The sequence below is a fragment of the Eurosta solidaginis genome, chromosome 2 (assembly GCF_040869045.1).
Source record: "Eurosta solidaginis isolate ZX-2024a chromosome 2, ASM4086904v1, whole genome shotgun sequence".
NCBI lineage: Eukaryota > Metazoa > Arthropoda > Insecta > Diptera > Tephritidae > Eurosta > Eurosta solidaginis.
In genome coordinates, this window is record NC_090320.1 from 135,953,766 (window position 1) to 135,972,054 (window position 18,289).

At 40.2% G+C, this 18,289-nt stretch overlaps 2 protein-coding genes across 12 annotated transcripts in view; one reads left to right on the forward strand and one right to left on the reverse strand.

Annotated features, from left to right (window-relative positions):
* The window catches only part of LOC137240246 (vacuolar protein sorting-associated protein 37C-like), a 48,724-nt gene that overhangs the window by 3,688 nt on the left and 26,747 nt on the right, over window positions 1–18,289 (reverse strand). For 6 of the 11 annotated variants that reach the window (XM_067766258.1, XM_067766262.1, XM_067766261.1 and 3 more), the window contains 5 exons: window positions 13,574–13,961; window positions 12,965–13,512; window positions 12,673–12,899; window positions 12,423–12,612; window positions 9,129–9,207 (listed from right to left, as the gene is read on the reverse strand). In XM_067766258.1, coding sequence (XP_067622359.1) covers window positions 13,202–13,512; window positions 13,574–13,961 — 699 coding nt within the window. In that variant the 3' untranslated portion in view covers window positions 9,129–9,207; window positions 12,423–12,612; window positions 12,673–12,899; window positions 12,965–13,201. Of the gene's footprint in view, window positions 1–9,128; window positions 9,208–11,765; window positions 11,802–12,422; window positions 12,613–12,672; window positions 12,900–12,964; window positions 13,513–13,573; window positions 13,962–18,289 lie in introns of those variants that run through there. The other 5 variants (XM_067766266.1, XM_067766265.1, XM_067766264.1 and 2 more) reach the window with 4 other exon arrangements.
* Window positions 15,360–17,115, forward strand: LOC137242370 (putative nuclease HARBI1). Its single transcript, XM_067769682.1, has 4 exons — window positions 15,360–15,558; window positions 15,625–15,859; window positions 15,928–16,851; window positions 16,916–17,115. The coding sequence occupies exons 1-3, from the start codon at window positions 15,535–15,537 to the stop codon at window positions 16,842–16,844; spliced, it is 1,176 nt and encodes a 391-aa protein (XP_067625783.1). The 5' UTR covers window positions 15,360–15,534; the 3' UTR covers window positions 16,845–16,851; window positions 16,916–17,115.

The following is an 18,289-nucleotide window of genomic DNA, read 5'->3' on the forward strand; positions in this document are numbered from 1 at the left end:
TAAGTTTTTTAGTTTTTGTATTTTGTCATATGTAACTCAATGTTTAATTGTTAAAAATTAAAATGTAATGCAAAATATGTATAATGATTTTGTTGTTGAATATAGATCTCGCTCCAGAAGATGCTAGGGTGACTAGCGAAACGTCGAGCTGCGACAGTGAAGTAAAATTGTTTTATTTGCACTGAAAACCAAAATAGGTCAAATAGCCTACTTAACTCCAATAAATTTAAGAAAATTGACCGGAATCACCAATAATTAATCATATCGGAAGGCCTGCCGAATTTTTTATCTACCAACAACAAAAAGAAACTGCAAAATGAAAGATTTCTTCAAACATATTAAGTACAAACACGGGGAAAATACATGCATAATGATGAAACACTACAGCAAACAAAAACAAAAACTAGCAAAACAAACGGAACATCTAAAATTTCTTCTAGAATGCAAAATATATGACTTAATGCCAAGTCATCTAACAAACTCAATAAAACATGTTGCGTTAAACTCAACTTCGATAAGGGTAAGACAACAACTCCACAGAACAAAACTACTGTTTCTACGAAAAATATTAAATATAGAGATCACACAAACAAATATTAACATAAAAACAATAAAAGATTGTATACGTCACGCCGAAAGAGAACTGAAACTCAGCCTCAGTGAGCTTGAGCTCAACACATTTACAAACAGCCAACACTTTCTAGGACAGAGAATAGCAAAAGAAACATGGGATAGACACACAGCAAAAATAGAAAATCTGAAACACCAACATTTTCACATTCTCGGTATAAATACAACAAATGATTGGTTCGTAAACAAAACGAACATCAGTTTTCCACATGAAGTAAAGTGGTTGCTCTCCCTTGGGAGAAAATTCACTATACCCACAACAAACACAAGCTTTAGTCCTATACATATAATTGCTGAAATGGAACAAGTAATACAGACGTTAGAGGATGATAGGAAAAAAGAAATAGTGAGGAACCAACTAAGTCATCAAATACTGCAATTCAAAAGAAACATAAAAAACAACGCAGCTGAGAAATTCATAATCGAAGTACACAACAAAACTAAAGCATTTCTAAAACCACACAAAAACGAAATAGTGATAACAGAAGCAGACAAAGGCAATAAGACGGTAGTGCTCTACAAAAAAGGCTACGTCACTAAAATGAACGAGCTATTAGAGGACAGAAACACGTACAGAGTAACCAGAGCAGATCCAACAAAAAACCTGCAAAAGAAAAATAATAACATTGTAAATGAGTTATACAAAAACAAATACATTAGTGCAAGAGAAAAACAACAGCTATCGTGCTCGGCAGCCAACGCTCCGAGACTCTACGGATTACCGAAAATCCACAAGCCAAACTTCCCCCTGCGCCCTATTGCATCATCAGCGACAGTCCCGTGCTACCACTTATCCAAGTATGTAGGAAATACAATGAAAGCCATAATAAGCGAAAAGTATAACGTAGGAAATGCGTTTGATTTGGAAGAGAGACTTAAAGGCATACGGGTAAACGACGATGAAGTGTTGGTATCTTTCGACGTTGTGTCTCTGTTCACCAACATCCCAACGCACCTTGCTATTAATATTATAATGAAGAAATGGGACAAAATACAAAATGTAACAAATATCCCCAAAAACAAATTCCGCGACTTACTCAAGTTTTGTTTGCTGGACAATAACTACTTTATGTATAATAACAAGATATACACCCAAACGTTTGGTATGCCCATGGGAAACCCCCTCTCCCCTACAATAGCGGACATCATAATGGATGACCTCATTGAAAACTCTTTTAATACATTAAACCAGCAACATAATGTACAAATTAAATTTTTAGTCAAATATGTGGACGACATATTTGCGATCGTCCGACGAAATGATGTTCAAATAATCTTAGACACCCTCAACAGCTACCACAACAAACTACACCTGACGCTTGAAATAGAAAAAGACAACTGCATTCCCTTTCTGGATGTAAAAATACACAAAATAAACAATGCTTTAATTTTCGACTGGTACGCAAAACCCACTTCCTCTGGGCGTATGATTAACTTTTACTCCTCTCAACCCCTTAACTATAAAATAAACACTGCTAAAAACTTCATAAGTTTTGTCCCTAAGCCATGAGAAGTTCCATAACAGCAACATCCACAAAATAATACAAACACTTAAAAGCAACAACTACCCTGATAGCACAATATCTAGTTTATTACAACAACAAACTATGAAAATAAACCAAAACCAACATCAAACACAAACTGAAAACAAAACAAAGCAATATCACAGCGTAACATACATACCGAAATTCACCGAACACATTCGCAAAAATATTTTAAAAAACAAAGAAAACATTGCTCTCGTATATAAATCGAACCACAATCTATCCAATATCTTCACACAAACAAAAAGCCCCATCGAACCCCTACAACAAAGCAACGTCATATACCAAATAACTTGCAAAGGAAAAGAGAACGAGGAATGTAATAAGCTATACATCGGCACGACCCGAAGGTCACTGAAAGTACGACTAGCAGAGCACCAAGCCGACATACAGAAAAATAAAAGCAACACCGCATTATCACAACACACAGGTAGGTAGGTTGAACTGGCCGGTCCATGAGGACCTCACATAGACTGATTGAGTCCGTAGTGTTACCAGAAGTTTGTTTTAACGACCAAACTGAAAAACCCTATCAAAAAACAGGACCTATGTTATAAAATAACTCCGTCCTCTTGGCAAATACTAGAAGCTTCCTAGGACTTAAGCCACTTGCTGCTTCTAGATCTGACAGCTGTATCACTCCTAATAGCTGGAGTCTTAGCCTGGCAAGTGCAGGGCACGAGCACAGAACGTGCTCGATCGTTTCCTCCTCCAACCCGCACTTCCTACACCTGCTATCACTGACCAAGCCTAATTTAAAGGCATGTGACGCCAGAAGGCAGTGTCCAGTCAGAATACCCGTCATGAGTCTACAGTCCTCTCTTTTTAATGATAGAAGCAACTGTGTTAGTCTAAGGTTGTAAGACCTACACATAATCTTCGACACTTTACAGCCCCGCGCTTGAACCCACGCCTTTTCTGCTTGGTCGATCATGTGCACCTCTCGCCTTCGCTTAATCTCGCCCAATCTAATTGGGACGTCTACGGAGCAAGCTTCAAGGGATGCGCCCTTTTTAGCTAATTCGTCCGCTTTTTCATTCCCATCTATTCCCATATGCCCTGGGACCCAATATAGATGTATGCTTCTCCCTGTCCCGATTCTCTCCAGAGACTGCTTACACTCTAACACGCATTTAGATGCTGTGCTATGCGAGATTATTGCCTTAATTGCTGCTTGACTGTCAATATAAAAGTTAACACGGTTGCAGCTTAAGCTATTCTCTTCCAGGGTTTCTACTGCTTTGGTTACGGCTAATATTTCCGCTTGGAAAACGCTACAGTAATCCGGCAGCCTGTAGGATCTGCTTAATTCCGGATCAGCGCAGTATACCGCAGACCCTACTCCTTCCACTATTTTGGAACCATCGGTGTACACATGTATCGCCTCGTCCGCCATTTGCGCACCCTTGCGCCAACCGTCCACCTCTATTGTGGCCTTAAGATCTCCCTCAAAGTGCAGGTAGGGAATCATGTAGTCTGTTCGTCTTGTGACTGAGGACGCTATACTACTATGGCCATATGGTCGGCGCTCAAGCTGCCCCGAAGCATCGAGCCTGGTTGCGGTCGTTAACGCTTTGTTCTTTGCTACCAGGTCTACAGGTGGAATGTGCAGAATGGCATACAGTGCAGCCGTCGGGGTTGTTTTCAGGGCTCCCGTAATGCAAAGCATCGATAGTCTGCATACCCCCTCTAATTTTTTGAGGTATGTTGTTTTTTGTGTGGCTTTCCACCAAACAAGAACTCCATAGTATAGAATAGGGCTTAAAATCGCTGTAAAAACCCAATGAGAAAGAGAGGGCGATAGGCCCCACGTACACCCCAGCATTCTTTTACATGCATAGAGTGCCGTTGAGGCCTTCTTGACCTTCTCCTCCACGTTGAGCTTCCATGACAGCTTACTGTCTAGGATGATTCCTAGATATTTTGTGCAAGGTTTCTCCTGTAGGGTCACCGCTCCTAACTTAGGCCTGGTCCAATTTGGGACCTTGTACCTCTTTGTAAACAAGACCATATCCGTCTTCTCCGCATTGACTTTCAGCCCGACATTAGATGCCCAGGTATGAATATCCCGAAGCGCCCGATCCATCAAAGAACTAATCGTTGGAAGGCATTTTCCACTTGTGACAATTGCAACGTCATCTGCGTAAGCCGTAAGTTTTACGGGTCCCTCATCGAATTGCCTGAGCAGTTGGTTGATGACCAGTGTCCACAGCAGAGGTGATAGCACCCCTCCCTGCGGCGTGCCCCTGTCCACTGATTTCGTGGCCTCGTACAATCCCCATTGTGATGTAATCTTCCTGCAATTTAACATGCAGCCGATCCATCTGATTAAGGCAGGATGTACTTTAATGTAATTAAGACCATCCATATTCGCCCATTTTGCAACATTATTGAAAGCCCCGGCAATGTCCAAGAAGACTCCTAGAGCATACTCCTTATATTCCAGGGATTTCTCTATGCTTATTACCACCCTATGCAATGCGGTGTCTACCGACTTGCCTTTGGTGTACGCATGCTGTGTTGTGGAGAGCAGCTTTTCATCCACGTTGGACTTTATGTACACATCTATCAGCCTCTCAAAGGTTTTGAGCAGAAATGATGTTAAGCTAATGGGTCTATAGTCTTTGGGATACACGTGACCGATCTTCCCCGCCTTTGGTAGAAAAGCTACACGAGCAGTTCTCCAAGAGTGCGGTACATGATTCAGTCTTATGCACCCATCGAATATTATTTTAAGCCATTCCACGACCGCCCTACTTGAGACTTGTAGCATGGCCGGGAATATACCATCTGGGCCCGGCGATTTAAACTTAGAAAACGTCTTCACTGCCCACTCGATCTTGGTATCGGTCACCAAGCCCGGCACCACTAGCTCCGTGATCGAAGTGTGAGTGATGTCTGCTGGTTCTTCTAAACCGTCTCCCGATGGGAAATGTGTATCGAGAAGCACCTCAAGGGATTCCTCACTATCACGTGACCATTCCCCGTTCTCTTTCTTTATTAGTCCCTGGACTATGTTTCCCTTTGCTAGGACTTTTTTCATCCGTGCTGTTTCACTGGAGCACTCTATGTCCGTACAGAAACTTTTCCATGAGTCTCTCTTCGCCCTGGTAATTTCACGCTTGTAGATCCTCAGTAGATCCCTGTACTCGTCCCGACACGCTTCGCTTTCCGCGGTCTTTGCGAGTTTAAACATTTCTTTTACCTGTCTTCTTAGAAGACTCAGCTCATTGCTCCACCATGGCGGCTTTGCTTTTCCTCTGAATCTTCTTAGAGGGCAAGCTTTGTTATACGCAGTCATAAGCGTCCTTGTTAGGAATTCATTCGACTCCTCCAGTTCCTCTACATTAGCAACCTCTTTGGGTTGTCCCAGTTTCGTTTCTACATGTTTCTGGAATTTAGTCCAATTCGTTGCCCTAGGGTTTCTAAAGGTTCCTCCCTTCTCTACCCTCTTTAGTGGGATGCTGAAGCTTATATACGCATGGTCGGAGAAGGATGGTCTATCGAGAACCATCCAATCATACCTTGATATATCACGCTCGGAGCTCAATGTAATATCCAGAACATTGCTGGATGTTGGACCAATGTATGTAGGAACATTTCCCCTGTTGGCTATCTGCAAATTGGTTTGCAGGATGTAACAAAATAGAGATTCGCCTCTCTCGTTCGTATCTGCTCCTCCCCACGCATTGTGGTGCGCATTTGCATCTGCGCCTATGACCAACCGCCCTTTGCGCCCTTCCTCCTGTACTAGCCTTTTGCACTCCATCGGTGGAACCTCCGCAGCATGGGCCATGTAGCAGGATGCCAGGATAAATGCCTGCTTATTCTTTTGCTCAACGGCCACCGCTACGAGATCCTCGGTGGTGTAATTAGGCAGCATATATGAATGCAGCTGTTTCCTTACCATTACTACAGCTCGCACCCGTCCTTCCGTTTGTGCGTAGTAAACGCCAAACCCGCGCGCGCTAAGTCCAGAAACCTTTCCTCCCGATGAGAGCCACGGCTCCTGGATCAGCGCCACGTCAAACGAACCCTCCTCAAGGGTTAGGAGGAGTTCGCTCGACGCCACTTTACGTTGTTGGAGGTTTATCTGTAGGACTCGCAGCACCATTGGGCTGTTTGTCCCCCTCCAGCACCTTCGTCTTAACGTCGTCGTCCTCCTCTTGCCCTTTTGGTTTAGAGTATTCGAGGCCCCCTTCAGCCCCTCGTGAATGTTGTGCCGTGTGTTCCTCTGTTCGAGTCACAGCACCATTTAGCGTTTGGTCCTCTTCTAGCACGTTCGTGGTGACGTCGGGGACCTCCACCTGTCTTTTTTCCCTTAGGCTTCTGAGGTCCTTTCGACTTCGCCCACTTCCAGCGTGTTAGGATTTTTATCCTCGGGACTTCTTTTCCTGAGTCGCATGTAAATTTTGCCAGTGCCAAAGGACATTTTGCCAAGCTGCGTGTACAAAATATCCTCCGCCTGCTTGTTTATTTGGAAGATGTAGAACTGACCATCCTCGGTAGGCCGAGATACAGTAAGTACCTTCCAATCCTGTGTCGGTATGTTCGGATTCTGATTCTGCAGAGTCGCAGTGTATCCTCCGACTTCATCACGCATGGTATCCATACCTTAACTTTTGGTACCGTGGGGATTTGCGCTTTATCCACCACCTCAAACCGCGCGTTCGTGCCTTGCCTTTGGAGGTTTGGAACGACTTCCTCCAGCCACCGCAAGCTCGCGATGTTGTCGCACGCTATCATCTTCACACCATTATACCATCCCCCCGGATCAAAGGTTGGAAGGGGCTTACTTGGTTGTTCCCGCATCATCTTAAGCATTAAGCTAATAAGCTCCCTTTCCACAGATCTCCACCTTTCAGTAGTCATTTGTCCGAACGGATTGCTACGATCAACCAGCGCCACAGTCAGTGACTGCTTTGCCACATCACTCATCTTCTCGGGAAAGGCAGGAGTCTTAGTGTTATCTCCCTTTGGAACCTCCGAGAACACCGGAGTCTTCGCGTTAACTCCCTTTAGCGCCTCCGAGAAAGCCGGAGTCTTAGCGTTATCTCCCTTTGGCTTATCTCCTACTTCCGTAGTTGGAACTTCCCTCTGACTGGCAGCTTTCGAGGTAGTTGCTACCTCGCTATTGGAACCCATCTGTCTTACAGCTTTGGGCCTACTTGTCTTGTCTATGCGACTGCCCTGCCTCGCGGCTCTAGGACTGGGTCCTTTCTGCCTCTTGAAAGCAGGCTTGTCGCCTTCTGCCGAACGTTGCCTCTTCATTCTGCCATTCGACGCTTCTTCCTCCTCGTACCGGTTGCAGAACCGAGGGTTTCTCGCAGCAAACCTTTTGAACTGCCTTCGACCTACTTCTACCGCTTCATGGGCGCATTCCAAGCGCTCGATCTCCACTTCTTTTGGGTCGACCACTGCTCCCAAGCGTTGTACAATTCTTAGTGCTGCACGGTACTGCGAGAGAGCTCTTTTACTTCCTCTGCTCCGTACCCTTCTCCACTCTTCTACTCCGTTTTCATTTGTGTGCTTCTCCAACACGGAGTTCATTGAATCAGCACTACTCTCGCTCCCCGAGTCCGACGCATCGCTTAATTCGTATTTGTCGTCCCTGGATTGCGACTGAGTCCTCCTCTTTACATCCTCCTTATTACGTTCAGGTAATGAGTTGTTCATCTTGGTCGTACGACCACCTGCCCGACAAGGCGGGCTCAGCGGTCCAGTATTATATACGGGGAAAGAACCGTCCGCCACAGCAGCGCCCCTTACTGCGGTAAGGCCATAAATACTTCCCGAGATGGCCCGGTATCGGGAAGGCTCCGTTCGAATACAGCCGAATTTATCCCCTGGCTGCAAATCGTCCAATAGGCACGGTCCGCATAACACCCTGGATTAGGGGTTGGCAGTTCTTGGTCACCGACATCCCGCCGCCCTCCTATGAGGCGAAACGGCGTAGATGTCAGTCCTAAACAGCTCCGCCTCATAGTCGGGCGCTATGGAGTTCGGCTAAGTCCTCACACCAACGACAAGGTGCCTACCCTAGTGAGGGCACAACACACAACAACCAGTGGACACACAGCTGATCTGACAAACACAATAATATTGGACAAAAACAAACGAGGGAGAGCGAGATACACTTTGGAAAGCTTACGAATATTGCAACAAAGGGAAAACACAGTCAATAAAAAGGAAGACACAGCTGACATTGCCTCTGCGTACCTACTATGCCTATAAGCACTTTAGTATGACAATCATTGTTTACTATATAGTTTGGCAGCTTAAATAGAGGTTATGTTGCGAATAGAGTGGAAGGCAGTGGACTAGGCAGTCGAATGTTATATAATGAAGGAATGGTGTTCGGAGTTTTTTTCAAAGTTAAAAAAAAAATGATAAAAGCTTTAATATAAATAAAACTATTGTTTTATTAAGAACAAAAACGCCTTAAATATTCAATATACATAAATTCGTAAGGATTATCTCACTTTAAAATTTGAGTTAAATAATCTAAAGCTTTTTTTTTGAAACTGAGTCGAGAACTGTGCGTGTAAATGTGCGAATTTTCACCGATCAGCTGTTAGTTGCGCTACTTGGTAAAATTTACAATGATGACAATGATACCCAATGCGCGCGGTACTAATAATTAGTTAATTTTTTAGTTAATACTATAAACAAATAATGTAAGTTTTTTAGTTTTTGTTTTTTGTCATATGTAACTCAATGTTTAATTGTTAAAAATTAAAATGTAATGCAAAATATGTATAATGATTTTGTTGTTGAATATAGATCTCGCTCCAGAAGATGCTAGGGTGACTAGCGAAACGTCGAGCTGCGACAGTGAAGTAAAATTGTTTTATTTGCTCTGAAAACCAAAATAGGTCAAATAGCCTACTTAACTCCAATAAAAATGAATTTTCGTTTGAACTCCGGAAATAGCTTTCACAACAGTGGACTTACCGTGTCCAATCCTGCCAATATTGATTGTTGCCTGACGCGAAATTACCTCTGGCGATAATGGGGACAAATTTTCGATATCCTGTAAATAATAATTTTTTATTAATTCAAATTATATTAAAGCAAATCCTACAATATAACAGATTGAACGATGCAGATTTTGTAGCACCAGTAATGAAAATGAAAGAATGGATGTGTAGCGATATGGGAAAATGATGATAGATTTCCCAGAAAATGGCTTTTCCCATATCGCATTAAAACTTACTTGATTTTGGTTCCTTTGTGGAAAATATAAATGTATTGTTAATATAAAACGCAAATACCGTAGCGCACACAACACTTAATTTAAATTTAGTTTTTATTATATCCGAAATTATTTGTAAATCAATTTTTATTACTCTGCTGTTGCTGCGCTTGTGGTTTCAAGCTGAAAACAACAAATGGCGGATTCGCAGAAAATTTGTGTGACGTATTTCAGGGTACGTAAGAAAAGGCAAGCATATATGGATCGGACATTTCAATTAGGCCATCTCATTCTGTCATACTAACAATTGTGGAACAATGTGGGATATTTTGTTGTTGGTCGCCATTTTCAATCACTAGATTTTTGTTGGGTCATTGACCCCAGCAAATAGTGTACCCGTAAATTGGCTAGAAAAATTCTAAAAGTCTGAGTCGATGGAACACGTAAAACGTTCAGTAACATTTGTACAGGGCGTCGGGAACTTTTGTGACCAGTCCATTCCGTCGTATCTATTTATGTGATTGTCCATACTGCTCACACATACATGGTATTAGGTTATCAAAATATAAACAAACAATAGTGCTGTACTGTTCTTACATTCACGTTAACTGTCAAATGGCCGTCACTTTTTAAGTTATATACCTGTAACGTTACGAGTATTTTTGCAGTATTTTTACGTTAATATGACCGCCTTTTGACTAGTATTACGATCGTCGTTTACTTGGACAAAGAGGATAAATCCAATAAGAGCCGTCACTCGTTATTTTGTGGCGAGTATTTCGCTGGAAATTGAAAAAATTGATGCCGAATGTTTTCTGAGAGGGACATTTTTAATTGTCTCGCATTTATCCATGCCGTGTCGGCCCCTTGTGCAACTGTGATTTTTGGAAAGAGAATTAAATACAGTCGGAAAAATAAATACAAATACCCAACGAAAATGTATAGAAGACATTTATAAATATCTCGCCCAAAAAAAAGTAGCGACTACCTCCCAGTATACATCGAGTAAATGCCTAAAAAATAACGAGTGACGGCTCTTGTTGCATTTATCGTGTTTGCTTTAATTCAAATCCATTAATATTTCTTTTATTCAATATTTTTATAATATATTAGATTATGTATAATAGTTGTAAATTACTAACTATAAGCATAAGAAAGGGATAGTTTTTCAGTCTTGTTGGTGAGCCATAAATACAAATTTTATTGTATGCGATTGTATACATACAAAGTTAAGGGAAACTTAAATTAATTAATTAGTGATATAGAAAACAAAAGAGAAGAACTAACAGAACTATTGTTTGCAAGCAGTAAACAATCAAATCGCGAGTAGGCAATTCACAATTTGAGTAAGTTGACTTGTAATTCGCCAATTTTAATGCTATTCCTTTTCTATTTTAGTTCAGAAAGCTGCAATTGAGGTTCGAAAATTACAATTGAAGTTCAAAAATTTCAATTCAAGTTCAGAAAATCAAAATTTAAGCTCAGAATTTCTATTTGTAATACAGAAAATTAAAAATGAAGTTCAGAATTTCTTTTGTAGTTCAGGAAATTATAATTGAACTTCAATTGTAATTTTCTGAGCTTCAATTATAGTTTACTGAACTTCTATTGAAAATTCTGAACTTCAATTGCAATTTTTTGAACTTTAATTGAAGTTCCCGAGCTTTCAGAACTTCAATTGCAACTTTCAAATTTTTTTTTTACATAAAATGAACAATTTAAAATTTTTTCTGACAGATAAAGTGCTGAATTCTATATTTAATTTTGCGATTTTATATTTTTTGTATGACTTTGGGTCCATCAAAGGAAAGTACAGCGTCCATACCCATTTTAGAAAATAAATCTTTCTGTTGATGAATAAGTTTGGAGGACATTGCTGTGGCAGCGCATTTTTCCAATAAAGCACGTTGTTGTTCCTTTGATTGGCGCTTCGACATGTACAGTCATGTCATATTTTGTTCATGCATAATTGTAATGCTTTATGTATAGATTTAATGATGATACGTGCATGCACGCCTTCCTCAGCATATCGCTTAACTTGTTTTAAGATTTCAGCTGCTTAAAGTACTACTGAAGTGGTGCCATCGCCGACATGATAAGAGAAACATTTTTATTCTACACATTCTAATATAACAGAAAACTTATCTCAGCATCTTGAGATTTGGCGATGTCAACTAGAGTTTTACGGCTGGATGCACAATATTCTTAAGGGTTGCACCATCATTTGAAACTGTGGCCTTACCACTGGAATCAACAATATGCTTGTCCATACTGCGTGGACCCAATGTAATGCGTACAGCGTCCACAATTGATTGCGAGGCATTTATGTTGGATATGGGTGGCTCATATTCACCCTCAACAGTGCGTGTCATTGGTGAGAAGCTGTTGTTTTTAATAAATCAGCTGTTGCAGGTATGCAATACAAAGAGGACCTGCAAACGAGAAAGATCAATGTAATTGCCAAACAAAAGATTAGTTTCGAATATCAGTACCTAACGTAACGTGGCGAGGAGTTACTCTGATCTTGTACCACATATTTTGTGGTCACCAATAGTGGTAATAAACCCTGTTGATTAGTAATAAAAGCAAAACCAGCGTTATTTTAATTTTCAATGATAACGCTTATCGGAATTTTCATCTAATTTTCTGAACTGTAGTTGAAATTCCTGAGCTTCAATTATAATTTACTGAACTTCTATTCAAAATTCTGAAATTCAGTTGTAATTTTTTGCATTTCAATTGAAATTCCCGAGCTTTTAGAACTTCAATTGCAACTTTCAAAATTTTTTTTACATAAAATGAACAATATAACATTTTTTCTGACAGTTAAAGTGGTGAATTCTATATTTAATTTTGCGATTTTATATTTTTTGTATGACTTTGGGTCCATCAAAGGAAAGTGCAGCGTTCACAACCATTTTAGAAAAGAAATCTTTTTGTTAATGTATAGTTTTGGAGGACATTTGGCGATGTCGACTAGAGTTTTACGACTGGATGCACAATATTTAATAGTTTCATAATGGTTGCACCATCATTTGAAATTGTGGCCTTACCGCTGGAATCAACAATATGCTTGTACGAACTGCGTAGACCCAATGTAGTGCTTACAGCGTCCACAATTGATTGCGTGGCTTTGATGTTGGATATGAGTGGCTTATATTCGCTCTCAACCGTCCGTGCCATTGGTGAGAAGCTGTTGTTTTTAATAAATCAGCTGTTCCAGGTATGCAATACAAAGAGGACCTGCAAACGAGAAAGATCAATGTAATTGCCATACAAAACATTAATTTCGAATATCAATACCTAACGTAACGTGGCGAGGAGTTACCATAATCTTGTACCACATATTTTGTGCTCACCAATGGTGGTAATAAACCCTGTTGATTAGTAATAAAAGCACAACCACCGCTATTTTTATTTTCAATGATAACGCTTATCGGATTTGGCATCTGATCGGGATATGAACGGCGTTGGGCTTGATCATACTGTTGCGGCTGTTGATATATACCAGTACCATGTGCAGGTGCTTGCTAAAGAAAATAATACAAAAATAATCATCAGCAATATTTGAAATATCTTAGTTGTATTAGCATACATTATAACCAGGACGTCCGGGTATTGGGGGTTGACCCGGCATGGATGGCTGATTGGGCATTGGCGGCTGTCCAGGTTATGTTGGTGGCATCATTTGACCCATGTAACCACCTGGTGCACCTGGTTGTTGTAGAGGATAACCTGGCTGTTGAGGTTGTGGAGGATAACCAGGTGGACCAGGTTGTGGTGGATAGCCCGGATGTTGTGGCATTGCCAGATAGCCAGGTTGTTGCTGCTGCTATTGTGGCATTGCATAACCCGGTTGCTGTTGTGGTATATACCTTGGCATAACTGGTTGTGGTGTCATTGCCCCACCTGGTCCAGTAAATGCGGGTGGCATACCTGGAGGACCATGTTGCTCATGGCCACCAATTTGTTGATGCATAGGGTGTTGAGGTGGACCGGATTGGGACTGCATTAGACCAGACTGTCGTGACATTGGACCCAGTTCCGGTGGCATTTGCTGTTCACCTGTTTGCTGGTATGGAGATGTAACACCACCTGCAATTGATGTTGGTGGTATAGCTGACCAGTTTGAGGAGGACCAGTCTAGAAAAATAACAAAATTTATTAGACAGAAAATTACTTAAAAATATATGTTTGCGTATACTGCTTGTTTTGGTGGTGGCATATGAGACAAGACAGGTATAATTGTGATATTTATAATCATCTGATTGGGACCACCAGGTACAGACTGCTCTGGCTGTGTCGTTGCTGGAGGCGCTGGCGAATACATGGAAGTTGGCTCGAGGCGGCAGCTTGGCTCTTTGACCATTGGCATATTGACCAGCTATAAAGTTATTGTTATTATTCGGTTGTTGGTATTGTTGGCGCGCTTGCAAACCAGTGGGTGGTCCATTGGATAATGGTAGAGGATCTTCTTGTGTAGCATTATTTGGAGAACACCTGGTAGGTAAGCATCTGTATATGATGCATTGGGTTGCGGAGCAGTCGGAGACGGTTGCTTCAATGGATAGGCCGCTCATTGAATTTGTTAACTGTTGGATGAAGAAAAGAGGAAAAATAAATTAACACCATGTGATTTATTGTTGAAGTTTAATGAGGAAACAATTGTTGCTTCTAAATGGATTTGCGAAAAATATTTTCAATTATCACACCTATTCAGATTTGCATGAACGTTTTATATTTACCTGCAAAAATTATATATATTCCACAATGTTTAATGCACCAAAATTAGCACAGGTCTGCAGCTAAATGCGCGGAAAAAGTTTTAGGCCAGGTAATGTATACGATATACACTCAAAGTTTAGCTAATGAATGCCAACTACAACAGCACAATAATTTGTAATTGTATCACAATTGCACAATGTAAATTAAATTATATCTCTTAACAAAAATTTTCAACCGCCAATATGGAACGCTAAATTAGAAATTGCGGACTAGCATAAAATTTTTTTGACTTATTTGAGGGTACAAACCATGTAAGAAAAGGCAAGCATATATGAATTGGACATTGCAGTAGGCCATCTCATTTTTTTATACTAACAATTTGGGATTTTTTGTTGTTGGTCGCCATTTTCGGTCACTCGATTTTTGCTTGGTTTATGAAAGCGGAGAACATTTTGAGTAAGGTTCCACGATTTTCCAACTTTCGTAAGGTACACCTAGTGTGAATTCGCCCCTTTGCGCAATGAAGGTGGATTGCCCCAGCTAGCTCAGTGTGAGGGGTCGGGGCAAATAACCCTTTTCCACCTTGATGCGGGGTGATTGTTACAATCATCTCCTCTTCCTGTAGAAATGCACACACCTCGCAGGAAGTCCCCCCTACCTTGGACCGCTCGATTGTATCGCCTGGCAACGAGTCCCCTTTTTCTATGCTCCAAATGACCCTACATGCTCACCCTAATGTTATCTTTCCCCTCCCCCACCCGATTAAATTTAGCATACCATATTTATCTTTTTTCTTTCTCACTTTAAACAGGGCATTTTTAATATCAAATGATCTTATGATCTATACAAAAATTAAAAAAATTTAGGTTTAGCTTATCCAAGCCTCAGCTTACTAACGAAATTTGCTATTTCCTTTGCATCAAAGCAAAAAAAAGGAGATTAAGTCAAAATCGACTTGTACAAAAACACTAACAAAACAGGATCAAAACTTTTAACTTCGAAAACGCCGTATATATATATATATATATAGATTTACATGAGTCTCCTTACGACTAATAGGAGCACATATACATATATAGATTACCGCCAAAAAAAGTAACCTTTTGAACCCATGAAGAAATTGATACATATATTAGCCGCGTTCTATTCTAAGCGAGTGCGAAAAGAACGCCAAACTCGGTTAAAATTTCCCTGCATGTATTTAACAACACTGGTAATATTTCAGCTGTCAAAATCATCTGTTGTTTATTATTGACGTTTTCTTTGTTTAAGCACGAAAATTAAAACATTTTTGTAAATTATAATATTTGTTGTGTTTTAAACACCTATCTTGGCGCCTTTTTTTATATTTTCGTTGCAAAACTCGTGAAATTTGCAATACAACGTTTTTGAAAACTTACTGGCAATAAATAAGCAAAATACTAATAAAAGAAAAGCAAAATGAGTGCTCCGGAAAACTATTTGGTAATTATTAAATTAAATTAATTAATTAAAGAAATTAGAAAGAAATAAGGTGTAGTAATCTTTCAGATTGAATTTCTTCTCTTGGATGACCAGAGTGAATTGCGTGCCCGTAGGCAGGAAGAAGTTGTCCACGAAATCTTGGATGCTGTTTTCGCAAGTTCCAGCTCCTCTGAGGACTCTGACACCGAAAACGAAGATCATGTAAAGTGCGAAAATTTCGAAGCGACTCTTGATGCGATGAATCAGAAAGATTTTAAGATGCACATGAGAGTGAAACGTGAAACTGTGGAATACCTTATTAGTAATATCCAATAAATTATTCATATAAGTTTGTAAATACTAAATCACTTAAATTATTTTTCCTTTTAGTGAGATATTCCAATTATGCCCCTGATCCATCTAGCGCTGGAAGGCCACCAGTTACAGCCAAAAAGTCTGTATATATGTATGTTTGGTACGTGAGCAACACAGTGACCTTCAGACAACTAGGTAATTTGTTTGGGGTGGCTCAGTCGGCAGCGTGGTCAGTAGTGCAGCGAGTTGCTACTTTTTTGGTGTCCATAGCCGATGAACACATAAAGTGGCCACAAGGGGCTTATTTGCATGAAAATGCAGAACAATTTCGTGAAAAGAAACGTATTCCGGGTGTAATTGGGGCAATCGATTGCACACACATTGCCATTAAGGGACCAAAGAATTGTAAGGAAATGTACTTTAATAGGAAGAAAGCATACAGCATAGTGGTTCAAGCCGTAGTCGATTGTAACAAACAATTTATTGATATTACCTGTGGTGAACCAGGATCGCTTCACGATTATAGGGTACTAAGACGATCCAAACTCTTTGAAGACGCAGAAAGTCATTATGAGGAAATGTTTCCCAACTCGCATTTCATCATAGGAGATTCCGCGTATCCTTCGAACAAGTGGATAGTATCACCGTTCAAAGACTATGGAAATTTAAATGATGCGCAAAGAAAGTTCAACGAAATACTTTCATCTACACGAATGGTAGTTGAAAACGCATTTGGTTTGTTGAAAGGCAGATTTCGGAGGCTTTTAATGTTTACAGAGCAAACTGACCTTAAGATGATAACTAACATAGTAGTCAGCGTATGCGTTTTGCATAACATTTGCATTTCTTTTGACGACTTGTATGATATGAACGAACAAAGTACAGACACCCTATTCACTACTGAGGATGAAGGGGATGAATCCGGTATTGATGAAGCACTTGACAGGAGGCAAAACCTTTTCAACTATTTGATACAGAATCACATCATTTAATGTTGTCGTAAGTGGTTAGCATGAAAAAAAAATATATACATTTTACTATCATATATATTTTAAAATTTAAGATCAAATCAATGTCAACTATGGCTAAAGGCACCAAACGCTTTTGTCAAACACAAATTGGTTATTTATTGAAAAAACTTTGCAGCACAAGCGACGATACCGATGATGATGGTGACGCTGGTACTACCATTAAGAAAGCCCCTATACGTGGCATGGATGTTGACTCCAGTGATTGTATGGTACTATGATTTTATAAAATATTATTTTTTTTTAATAATATAACAATTTGTCAACCGTTGTTAAACTAATGAGTTATAAATCAAAAATGATAAGCAGAAAATAAAATTAAATAACATTATATAAACTGTAATAAATGCAGTCCCATATAATTATTTAAATAAGAGATTAGAATTAGTTAGCAACTACGTAAGTATATGTGGATTAGAGGTTTACGCCGATCCTTTTATCGGCGGTGGCAGCGGCGGCGTACTCCAGTATTTTTACTTTAAAAAGCTTGATCTTTATATTTAAAACAATATTTAGGAAAGGTTTTGTTTGTATTTATTTAAGAAAATCAACGGTTTGACCATTTCGGAAGAGATACATAAAATGGTCACACTTTTGTCTGTATATTTCGGCGTAGTTTGTGGCTCCTTGGCGGTCACACACAAAGGCGACTTACGGTTGCTATTAATGGTCTTTTAATACTCATGCCTCTAGTGGCACATGTAGCCTCCAGATTTTTCGGCTGTTTTTAGGAGCTACAATTCCCGATGTGCGAACAGTAGCAATCTCGACCATCAGTCGCTACCACACCTGACCCTCACACCATATGACAGCACGGAGGCTATAGGACTGCGACTTCGAACTCATACCTTCGTCGACGTCACTGTCCTAGAAGCTCTTGGTGTAGCTCCGAAGACTTTCCAACGGATGCTTCTGTCGAGCTATACTTCCGAGCTACACCAGAGAAGCACCTTGAAACGTTAGGGAGTGACTATTCGGCCAAGGATGCCACCCTCGAAGTCATAAGCAGTCTAAGTGAATGTCATTGCGACATGGGTATCGTATAATCCTCGGCGCATCTACATAATTAAAATTTTACAATGACCCTGGATCAAATTTTTAAAATGTAGACCAAAGTTTGCAGACGTTTGTGTTCACAACATTGATTTCAATAGTCTTCGTTAAATCAAAACGATATTTTAGAATGAAAGTTGAAAGATGTGAACTGTTGTTTTCCGGCCTTATGTTATAAGAGCTCATTATGGATGACCGCGTAGCTTCAGTTTTCGTACTAGTTCGACTGTCCACCACGGCGGCGCATATCTCTAATGTGGATACAATATTTGAACCGTTTATTGAAATTGGCACAAGTACATTTTCGAAATCATTGAACTTATTGCAATTTTGGTAAGCTACAGTTATTTCCATTC

Coding starts and splice junctions, on each gene's coding strand:
- LOC137242370 (XM_067769682.1), top strand. CDS start 15,535: ATGAGTGCTCCGGAAAACTATTTG. Junction 15,559..15,624: donor GTGCTCCGGAAAACTATTTG/GTAATTATTAAA, acceptor GTAATCTTTCAG/ATTGAATTTCTTCTCTTGGA. Junction 15,860..15,927: donor AACTGTGGAATACCTTATTA/GTAATATCCAAT, acceptor TTTTCCTTTTAG/TGAGATATTCCAATTATGCC.